Source organism: Hippoglossus stenolepis, chromosome 15, assembly GCF_022539355.2.
Source record: "Hippoglossus stenolepis isolate QCI-W04-F060 chromosome 15, HSTE1.2, whole genome shotgun sequence".
Lineage (NCBI taxonomy): Eukaryota > Metazoa > Chordata > Actinopteri > Pleuronectiformes > Pleuronectidae > Hippoglossus > Hippoglossus stenolepis.
The window spans coordinates 11,144,069-11,155,987 of record NC_061497.1 but is presented as its reverse complement, the minus strand read 5'-3'; the positions used below and the strand labels follow the sequence as shown (position 1 = coordinate 11,155,987).

Below are 11,919 nucleotides of genomic sequence, written 5' to 3'. Positions count from 1 at the left end.
GTCACTCGAAAGAGCGATTATAGCTGCAACTTAATCCCAGATGATCTCTGCTTCTAAAAGCCACTGCAGCAGAGGTGGGGCGTAGTTTTAGGAGACAGCAGGGCCTGGACAGCCATGACAGCTGGAAGATGAAGGAGGTCAGAAGCGGTCGCACAGATGCATGAATGGATTCTCAGACAGTCAATGAGCTTGACCTTTGGGATCTTGTGTACATCCATTTATCAATTGAGCCATTGATAGATTTGTAATCCTATGTACACAACCTTTAACCCATGGTGTGTTACATGAGGACATGTAAGAAAACCCAAATTCTAAATGTGAATCAATCCGATTGGTTTTATTTTTACCCTTGGGGGTTGAACCAGTGCACAGTTGTGGTGGGAGAGCATGAAGTCATTATCTTCATGCAAGATTCAGATTACAGTATTAGATCTTTAAATTCAGATTTGATCACTATATGCATGTGGTAGATTAAGAGGTCAATGACTATGCATATACTGTTGAGAAGAAAATCCTCCCCGCAAACATCATAATTTCGCTGAACTGAAGCTTCCCGTGTTTCAATTTTTCCTCCATCTGGCGGCTGTGGCTTAGGAGGTAGAGTTGGTCGTCCACTTACCAGAAGAGGTAGAAGGGTTCGATCCCGAAAGTGATGGCAAAACTGTACTGTAAATTGGTTTGAGTAGAAAAGTGCTATATAAATACAAACCCTTAACTTGTTTTCATTTTATCTCTAAGACGACGTCCTCGCCTTTTCACAAGGAGTAAAAGATTTTAGTTTAGAGCTTCTTCATGGTTTGTATGAAAGCAGACACTTGGGGTTTGGCCCAACAACAACACTCGGCACTGGGCTGAAGCCGGCGCCAGGCTTTGGGAGGGGGCCACTCGCCTTTTGTTCGACCCAACAGGAGCTAGGAGGCCGTGGGGCTGTTGGTTGGGATGAAGTTTGAAGATCAACTAATCACATGTGCATGTAGCCAAAATAATCTTACCGCTGAGTGTCTGCGTAAAAGCTCTGAGAGCTGAACTCTCGCAGCCTCGACTGACTCCGATTATATCGCAGCCAGGGAAGAACAGATACTTCATCCGGGCGTTCTCTTAATCTCGTCAAATGTAAGCTGGTGGGGCTTCAACACAAATCCCTCACTGTCCCTCCTTTGAGAGATAAAGAGAGAAAGATGCTGATTGCTTTTCCCATCCATTTTTACTCAAAACAGCACCTCACATCAGCAGGAGTCATTGACTGTGACTGGGTGTTGCTGCTGACATGTTAGGACGGGCTTTGTTTTATTTTGGATTGAGACTCCACAAAGGAGCAATCAAGACCTTTTGATATTTTACAGGTGCTTTAAGTTGTCGTCTCCAGCGGTTTGATGTCTGGCATCCTTGGGCCGGATGCTTCAAATCTCCATGAATCTCTTATCAAAATAGCTCTGCCTTGTTGTTTTCTTTCTAAGTCAGGAGCTGCTTTCGCCTAAAGTAGACTTAGAAAGGTAAGAACCGAGCAACGGAGGGGAACGATTTTCCTCAGCTCCTGCACCTGACTCCCAGATAACAATGTTTGCCAGCCGCGGTGGCTCCGGAGGGGGAAAGGGGGGGAAGTACTCGGTGGAGGACCTCTATGGCTTCAGCAAGAAGCCCAAGGCGTCGTCCTCCTCGGGGAGCATCGTGGCCAAATCTGGAGCCCGGAGCAGCAAGACCCCGGACCAGAGGACTGAGTCTGAGGCCCTAGCTTCACAGATCCTGGAGGCGGCGCACAGGCTGGTGGAGCGACGCCGACTGGAGCTCTACCTGAGGGAGTGTGGCCTCTCGCTGGCCGAGTGCGAGGCTGAGCGCTCCGCCATGACATACAGGTGAGAGGGACGCAGGCAGGACAAGGTGAGAGATCAGGAGATGTCTTAAAATGTTCGAATGGCAAGTACTGCAAAGTTAGGTGAAATCATAATGTTGCTTTTGTGAAAATGAAAATAATTAGATCTTAAACCTGGAATTGAAAATAACACACAACCAAATATAGACATGATGCCTTAAACCTGCTGACTTTATACTGTAGCCACTTTGATTATCAGCGGCTTCTAAAGAGAAACCGCAGAAGAAACAAAAACATTCAGCTTTTCAGACGGAGAGCATCAGACCATCCTGAGCACTAAAACCATCTTTCTAAATAACACGATTAATATTTCTCCAATTTATCGCTAATGCACGAATGTAGTCGAGAATTTGAAGAGGACTGCAATCGGTGGCAGTGAGCAGAGACGTCTTTCATGTTTGAGGGGGGAAAAATAGAAGAGAGAAAGAAATATATTTGGAGTGGCTTTTTTTTTTTACCAGTGACCTAGAAAGAAATATCAGGCGTCTGACGAGATTTCAAAAGCAACTGCAGTGCTGAATAAATGTGGCTGGACCGCAGACACATCTGGCTGTTCCGGCTCACTAATGTTAACGCGTAATGCAGGGAACTTAAATGAGACTTTTACAACAGCCATTGTCTATTGTCGACCTCCTAAGGACAGCCTGACGGGGCCGACATCAGTGGGGCAGAAGTTTAGGGTTAACGATGCATGATCTGACAGCAGGGGACAGACACTGGGTTGTTACAGGGCTTTTTTTTAAAAACAGCACTGTATTATGGGAGTGCCAGAGTTCTCACAATTTCACATTAGCGCGTGTTCTGTTGATCAAACTTAAAGCCGTCGTAGAAAATATTTATGTATGTATAAAAAAAAGGATTTGTGCAGTGAATGTATGATAATGATAAAACAAAAAAATAGAGAGAGAATAATAAAAAGAAAAAAGATGAAGTTGGAATGATGGTGTATGCAAACATTTACGTACATACATGTACAGCATTTCATATATGTTGCATATTTATACATTTATATATGCTACAGTGCCTCAGTTGTATGTTTTTGGGATAAAACCGTTGCCATGAAATCCATTTTCACTGAATTTAGGGCATGTATTTCTGCACAAACCCAGAAAATGCGCAACATATTGTTTCATATTTCATCATCGTAGATTTGGGCATGTTTAAGAATATCATTGGTTTATTAGTGGGTGTCACTTATTATTCATTGGCTGCTGAAAATATGAGTGCTTTACAACAGTCTTTTTAGGAAACAGGGTTTTCGTGATTCGGTACGGAATTTAATCAAATGCTCCTCTGTATCTCAGAACAGCAGTCATTAAGACATCAGTAAAGTTGCCTCTAGGTGGCAGCGTCACCTTTGAAGACAAGTCAGCCCTATGGCACTTTGATTCAAAAGCAGACAAGGAACAAAATCTGCAGCTAACTGGGTGTCATCAGAATGAACCAGTGACAGAAAGCAGATGAAGAACTCATTGCAGCATTTACTAACAGCATGCATGGGATCTGTGAACCATAGTAAAGTTGTCCCACACACACACAGCCACACACACACACACACAGACACACACACACACACACACACAGACACAGTATGATTCAGCTCTTCTTCTTTCTTCTGTGTCTTCAGTGGCAGCAATTTCCGTGTGTGTGTGTGTGTGTGTGTGTGTGTGTGTGTTAGCTGTGGGTAATTTGTGTAATGATGCAGCAGCTCCAAACCTCCTCATGACTGAAATTGATTACTTGTAATCAACACAACAGCTCGGCTCCTCTTCTCTAATTTGCAGGGTTTTGCTGGAAACAACGATTTCCCCACACACCCGCTCGTCTCCTGAGTGCAGAGCAAATTTTGGGGAAGAGGGACGGATGCTTTAAGTGTTGACAAACAGAACCGAAGGGCCAAAGGCGTGCACTTCTAATGAAACAAAGCTTAGAGGATGGACATTTATAAACACAATGTGTTGCACGGAGTCTGAATATGAGTTAAGTCATAAAACAGTGAATTAAGGTCCTCTGCCCAGGGGTGGATCCAGGGGTGGTTCCAGAGGGGCACTGGCCCTAGCTGAAAACCTGTAACTAGTGCTTTTTCAAAAATAAATGTCACTGACTAACAATATCAACAATAAATATGACATTTTGTTGGGACATTTTTTTTCTAAGCTTTTTGAAAGTTAACAAGGAATGCCTTAAATGTGCAAGTTACTGAATAAGGAGTTGTGAAGGTAGGTTGGACCCAAAACTGTCCCCTCTATGGCCCCTGACTTAGAGAAATAGTCGATCCGCCTCTGCCTCTCACTGTCCTCCCTTTATGAATAACTTCAAGATGAACCAAAACCATAAGGAAAACTTTCCATGTCTGAGAGAAAACTTCAGGGTTGCAGTTCCACAGAGTATAAACGCCTTCAGCTTTCTTAAACTATGTGCACATTTCATGAAGGGCCACTCCACGAACAATACCCAGCACTCTCCACTCTTCACTGCTCTCGTACAAAGAAGTCAAAAGCAGCTGTTCAAATCTCTGCAGCCCTCAGATAAAGGACAATGTGCCACTGTTTCTTACTCCCTCTATATTTCTACATTTAAAACAATATTTTTTTACCATCTGTTACAGGGAAAAGTAAAAAAAAAATTAAAAAAAATCATAGCTACATGAATTGCAGAGAGGATCAGGCCGGCGTTAGATAAATGAGCCGGTGCATTTTATTGAGGATCACCCACCGGAGACGTGCTTTGACATGAGTTTTGTTGCTGAGATTGATGGTGGACTTGAACGTTGAGCCTTTCAAGGACGTTCTCATTATACGATCTGTTGCATAAAGCCTCTCGATAAGAAACATGGTCAACTATTCTCTCATTTCCCGAGCTCTCGGTTTAATGAGACATTCATGTTTGCATAAAAGTGAATACATGTTTCAAAGGACAAGCTCAGATTTGAGCTTTAAGATGGAGCAGCTGCTGTGTGAGAGTGAATCGAAGCCTTAGATTAACATTTATTCAAACTAACTGGATGAAGGTGGGGATACCTTGGAGTGAGTGAGGTGATTCTTGGAAAATGTAATGATGAAAATGTCAATGTGACATCAAAAATGTGGGCGATGAATGTGCTTTAACAGGATCATTAAAGCATCTCTTTTTGAAATGTCACGGTGGGTGGCCCTCCCATCTTCTCTCCGTGCGTACAGCTGGAAACTTCTCATCCCAACTTACTACTGAATAGCTCCATTAAATAAAAGCTGATTACCAACGACTCGCTGGCAGCATCTCGTCCTGGAATCTGCAGTTTGCTCAAATGCAAGTGATCATTATGCGCCAGAGCATCCCTGACAGAGATGATGAATGTCTGAATGTGCGTGTGCATTTTTATTTGCACAAGTGCGGCTTCTTTCCCAGGTCGTCCCGCTGTGTGGAGGAGATATCGCAGAGCAAACAACTTGAGCGCTGACAGAAAGTTCTCTGTGAGTGACAGTCCTCTCCGAGGCCGCGGCAGCGTAGTTTAGACTGTAAACAGGACCTCGGAGGAACATACTCATCATCGCCTGGCTACAGAAATCACACCTCCGCTTCATTTGAATGGGATGTGTGATGTGATGTGAGGATTTCATTCATTTCAGTGTAATCAAAACAATACACTCATAAACTAAAACACATCTCATGAATTAAAAAGGAGCAGCACGAAGAAAAATCATACATTACTTGCCCCTTTCATTTAAATAACAACATTAATACAAATGGCCATCCCCTTTTTTGATTTTTTTTCTTTTAACAAATCACATAACATTGATTATAAATTAATCAATAGCCATCATCATAACACAAATACTACTCAATACGTTTATACTGTTCCATTATTTTTTCTTTGTACATTTTCTTAAATTGAACAATATTGATCAACATTTTGAATCACTATTCACAGTTTCACTCTATACCCAGAAATACACATCTGCTTTAATGCACTGCACATGCATTTGGACTTTTGAAATTGTACTTGATGGTGATGGAAACTGGGTAGAACAGCAGAGGACCTTCTGAAAAATGCTTCGTGAATTTAAACTTGACAAGAATTGAAAATAAAATAAATGTGATTTTGATCATTTGCCATCATCAACATCAATATTACTCTATGAGTTCATACTGTTTGAATTAGTTTCTCTACAAATCGACTTAAATTGAAAAATATTTGAGCATCATTTGAAATCACTGTCCAGAGAATTCCACAGTTTCACTTCATACACATCTGTTTTAATGTAGAATGTGCATATGGACTTTATACTATACTGATATTATACTATACGTGATGATGACGATTATGATGACGGCGATGAAGATGAGGCCCCTGGGGGCAACACCAGCATGAAGTATTTATGGGCCTGGTGAGGAGCTGGGGCCTCAGGTGGGTTAATTCACATCAGCAGGGATCTGACTCAGAGGGTTTTGATCATTTAGGCCTTTTGGACCTCGTGATAATCTCTCAGGTACCAGATTATCCTGATCCCTGGTTAATCCTGCACCACGATGAAAGGCAGCGAGGGATTTGATCCAGCCTGCTCTCACCTCACCATGGTGGTGAGGGTGTTGTTGATGATGATGATGATGATGATGATGATGATGATGATGATGATGATGATGATGATGATGATGATGATGATGATGGTAGTGGTGGTCAAGGCGGTGGTGGTAGTGGATACTGGTGATGGTGGTGGTGGTGGTAGTGGATAATGGTGTTGATGATGATGATGATGATGGTAGTGGTGATGCTGTTGAAGATGATGTTGGTGTTGGTCAAGGCGGTGGTGGTAGTGGATAATGGTGATGATGGTGATGATGGTGGTGGTGGTGATAATGGTGGTCAAGGCAGTGGTGGTAGTGGATAATGGTGTTGATGAGAGGGGAACAGCTGAGATCCTTATTCATATCCTAAATTTTACTACAAATGAAAATAAAAATAAATATAATCTCTACTGTAACATGCGTGTGTAAAATAATGTGCATGCACATATTTTAATTCTTATTTCACTGGAGGCCATTTCAGACCCGGCAGTGAGCAAGCTACACTAACATAATGTGACGATGTGATGAAACGTGTGTGTGTGTGATGAAAATGTAGAGATCACACCCAGAGAGAGAGAGAGAGAGAGAGAGAGGAGAGAGAGAGAGAGAGAGAGAGAGAGAGAGAGAGCATCTTGCAAACCCCCACACTTGCTCGCTCGTGTGTCAGTTATTGGGAGATAATAATAATAATAATAATAATAATAATAATAATAATAATAATAATAATAATAATAAACAGGATGATGATGCAGAGCCAAGTGGCATCATCGTCATCATCATCATCATAGTCATCACCATCATCATCCTCGAGTGTTTGAAATGTCTGCTGATTTTTTTGGGGCCACTGTACCGGTATCATTTCTTTTTCCAATCCGTGCACCGTGACATTTTGTCGGTTAACGGGAGGAGAGCTGCAGGGTGGCTGCTGCCGGTTTGTGAACGAGCTCAATGACTCTTAACATTATGGAAAAAAGAGGAAAAACCGGCTCTGTGGTTGTTTAGCTCCAGTATTTGTTGCTGCCCCCTCTCTCTCGCTCTCTCTCTCTCTCTCTCTCTCTCTCTCTCTCTCTCTTGCATCAATCTGATGCTGCGTGAGGCGGCTCTGCTGAGGCGATGATGCATCGGTGGCGTTTGACTGTGTGAATTCGCATCCTCCATGGAGCCGGATCGGACCGAGGCAATGTAAGAAAAAAGAAAGAAAATCCGACCTCCGAGCCGCTTTTCTGTTTTTTTATGAGCTTGAAAAAAACGACAGGAGAAGATGTCATATTTCGACGCGAGGTGCGAGGATGCCTGTAGCTGTGGTTGTGTCATTGCTGCGGCACAGTCCGGAGCTCCCCAGCTCAAGTCCGACACAACTCATCTCAGCTGAAGAGGAGACGAGGAGCGAGCAGGCAAGTGCTTCACCAGCCTACCTCAGCCACCCAGGAGCCCGTGCATGTATGTGGGCAGAGGCCGAGCGAGTGACACCCTGCAGGGAGGCATCTCTTTGCACCGTGGGTCTGGGGCTTTCCAAAAACTGCCACCTCCTCCCATCCGTCTGAGGACTGCTGCGAGCTTACAGGCTTCCTGATGCTTTTTGGAGGGCAGCCCCGATGCATCTTGCGAGTGTGAACAACTCTGCGAGCCCAGTGCCAGGTTTGCATCGCCAGACAGGAGCCAGAGCAGACGGTAACTCCGTGTGTGTCATGTTAGAGGCTGCACTCCTGCCTGCACCCTCCAGCTCTGCAGCCAAAATCTCTGACCTGCCCTGTCTGACTGAGCCCTCTCCTGTATGAGCATCGCCGCTCAGCCACGACGGTGCAACGACGGGAAAACAGTGTGAACCAGCACCAGCAATTTGCAGACATTACTGTTAGTGTGACTTTCCTGACAAAGCCCCCTCCCAGCCTCTCTCATCAGCACCCCACCCCAACTTTCAAAATAAGAGACACAGGAAAGCAGGGTCAGGATGCAGGTGTCCTTCGCTTGCACCGAGCACAACCTCAAGAGTCGCAGTGAGGACCGACTTTGTGGCCTTCGCACCGCTCCACCTCCTGGGGGAAGCAGTGGAGGAGTAGGGGGCGGTGGCGGTGGAGGAGGAGGCGGTGGTGGCGGCGGAGGAGGTGGTGGTGGAGGAGGTGGAGGTGGTGGACAAGGGAGCAATGGTAACTACACCTCCCAGGGCTCGGTCAAGACCAGGGATGGGTCCGGGTCCCGTCAGACGCCGCAGGGCCATGCCCACATGAAGGAGGCCATCGGGCGCCACACCAGCATGAAGTATAGGTGAGTATGGGCCTGGCGAGGAGGTGGGGAGCTGCAGCGTTAGGTGGCGGAGGGTTGACTCAGACGGTTTTGATCATTGAGGCGTTTTAGACCTCAGGTACCAGATTATCACGGCGGGCATCAGTGGCAAATCCTCCAGCAGTGACTTGATCAGGCCTGTTCTCAACGTGAAGCCTTTATGTCGGTGTTTTTGTTGAGATGTGAGGTGAATTTAAGGTTAGCTTGAATTATTACCAACATACACTCTATAATATACCATGCTGACAGCCTCCATATCCATTAGCCAAGATAAGAGCACCTCAGCGAGCAGTGATTTTAGTGACATTATAAAAAGATACGACATTTGCTCTTAAAAGCGCTCTCTCGGATGGATGTAAAAATGCTGAGATAATCCACAGCAAACAGCCATAGTGTTATCACGCTATAACAGACAGTATGCATATAGGAGCATTTGCCATAGGCTTATGTGTTTTATGCAGATTTTTGCCCTAGCCCCTTGCTCCTCATCACAGATTAATAAAAAGTTGGCCTTCAATAAAAGCTCTTCTTAAAATCACCCCAGGACACCAAGCTTTTCTTGGAGGTTTGAAAAGCATTTCATTTTCATAAAATGGTGTTGCAGTGGAGTATTGTTTGCACAAAAAAAAACATTGTTGCACACACCGGGTCTGAGTCATGATGTAGGAAAGAGAAAACAGACCAGATAAACAGCAAGAGAGGAATTTTATTTTAGTTTTCTTTTGGCACGGACTCAGATTCAGTTCACCTTGATGGATCAGAGCCTCAGCTTGACAAGGACAGCTGTCCATAGAGCAGTGGAAAATAATTTATACCTTTATAAATATGCACATAAAATACACGCAGCTTGCATTTAACATTATACCATCCATAATCTATAAGGCCGTAACCCCATACCATCTGTTTCCTTTATTTCGACTGTAAAATTCAATAACAAGTGGGAGAGTTTTAATGACCTGTTTTCCTATTAATCAGGTTGATTGAATTGCTGCCATTCTGGTCAGTCAATTTAGTTTCATTTAATGGGATGTTTAAAAAGGGAACGAGGCACAAGATGAAACCCAGATATCTCCTCTGTTTCTTTTCTTCCTGGAGAAGTGCGCACATACCTCCGATTGGGTTGGATGATTCTAGTCGCTCTGCTGTCTGTGCAAAAGTGTCACTAATGGGGAGTGCAGCAGCACAATAAGTCTTTATAGCATATGGCCAGGACCAGTTGCCAGTGGCAACACCCTAGGCATAGTTTTTGTCCGTCTCATTTCCTAATCAGCCAGCACTGCTGTCGCTTATCAGTCTCTTCTGCAGCAGAGTCCGCTCAAAGCCCCACCATCCGGCCACGGAAATCTGTTGGTGGCAGCACAGCGGTCACACGTTCTCCATTTTACACCCCAGCAGACTGAAGAAACAGGGCTGTGCATGAAACCCGTCCACATGCTGTATAAGTCTGTGCAGTGAATGAATGTTGGAGATTTCCTGACACGACGCTGATTGAGGAGAAACGAATACCACGGCAGATCAGAAAGTGAATGAATGCATGTCACCTTGATCTCGTCTGTTTTCCATTCCCCAGGAGGCACCTATCTGTGTCTGCCCTGTTTGACTGCATGTTTTCTAATACCACCGCTATCTCATTAACCTGAGCATCACTGAGCGGCAGGTCACAGACAATGGCACCTGCTGCTAGTTATCACTCCCATGAGCCCCTGCTGTCATCCCCTGCCCCAAATCTATTGAATCTCCTCGTATCTTTTCTTTAATCAAACTCTCTTCATTTCCGACAAATTTTCCTTTAAATGCATTGAAATCGACAGTGGCCCTTATTTTGGCGGGGGACCTGTGGAGTGGTGGGTGTAGAAGTCACTCCAGCAAAGTTCTGTCAGTCAGCAAATTGGCCGTTTCTACGGTAACAAGGCGCTCTCCTTTCACCAACAGCAACCTGGTAAGCAGGTCAGGTTCTTCTCCAAAATAGATTTATCTGCCACTGTCGGACATTTCTCATGGATCTTTGTTTGTTAATGGTCACGGTGGCAGGCAGCCGGCTGCCATTAGCTTTATGCATGATTGAGAGAGGGAGTATGCAAGGAGGAAAGAAAGGCATTGGTACATAAAAGATACAGCAGGAAAGAGAGTCCAATTTTGTTAATGACTGTTCTGAGGCTGTGTAATAACCTCCAGGACAGCGGGACAGACAAGGAACATTTCAAGGATGATGACACCGTTCTGCTGTTTCTAAATCTGTCATCTCGGGGTGCCCCAGCTCATAAATGGGCAAATTAAGTGTCCAGAACTTTTAGTAAATCATCTTAATTGTTTGTTTCCCAAGAGTTAGATGAGAAGATCTATGCCATGACTGTACAGTAAATGTGAAACCAGAGCAAGTAGCTGCTTAGCTTAGCTTAGCTTAGCTTAGCACAAAGACCAAAGACCCTTCAGTTTTTGTTAAGATTAAACAAAGATGATTTAACCTGTTAATTGCCACATGCTAAATGAGCTTTAGAGATGCTGGCTAGCCATTTCCTCTTTTTTTTTATTTTTTAACTTTATACTAAGCTTATCTAACCAGGTGCTGGTGCTAGCTTCATATGGACAGAACAGATTGAATGTCTTAATTTATTTCGACCAGTAGGTATTGTCTACCACAGACGTCCCTTTAAAAAGCAAAACCCCAGCTCTTGTGTTAAACCACAGACTGTATATAAAGATGGACGACGTGTCTCAACTTCCTCCCACTATTCAGAAATGAAGTTAAAATATTCCAGATACGAACACCAGAGTCTTCGCAATAGTGATGGAGCTGAGGTATCGACGTCCTGCTGACACATGCGCTCCACCAATCACAAATCAGTGTCAGCTGTCAATTATGACGTGTCACAGCATTTCATAGTATCAAATAAGTAATGAAACCACATTTAATAGAAAAACATTACATGTGAACATACATTTCTGTGATAAGAACTACCTAAAATGATAGAAACCAATTCATTTAACGTCCAAAAGTCTATGGGTTAAACACACTGAATTCAGTTCCAAAGATTTGGGCACTGCTACTATCTTGGACAAAATAATACTGACTCGAGTCTTAGTGGGAATTCCCTCAGATGCGGTTACGTGGTAGAAAGCTCTGGAAAAAGTTGGATGATAGTGGATCTCTGGTTAAAATTATTTTGCTAAACTTTGAAATGAATTTCCACACTCTTGATTTATTTATTTATGGAAGTAGA

The 11,919-nt window shown here is 43.9% G+C and overlaps 1 protein-coding gene across 2 annotated transcripts in view; it reads left to right on the top strand.

Moving 5' to 3' along the window:
- Positions 1-1,153: 1,153 nt before the first annotated feature.
- Positions 1,154-11,919, top strand: part of LOC118121905 (voltage-gated potassium channel subunit beta-2) — a 26,171-nt gene continuing 15,405 nt past the window's right edge. The window contains exon 1 of one of the 2 annotated variants that reach the window (XM_035178156.2): positions 1,154-1,853. In XM_035178156.2, coding sequence (XP_035034047.1) covers positions 1,558-1,853 — 296 coding nt within the window. In that variant the 5' untranslated portion in view covers positions 1,154-1,557. Of the gene's footprint in view, positions 1,854-7,469; positions 8,681-11,919 lie in introns of those variants that run through there. The other variant, XM_035178155.2, reaches the window with a different exon arrangement.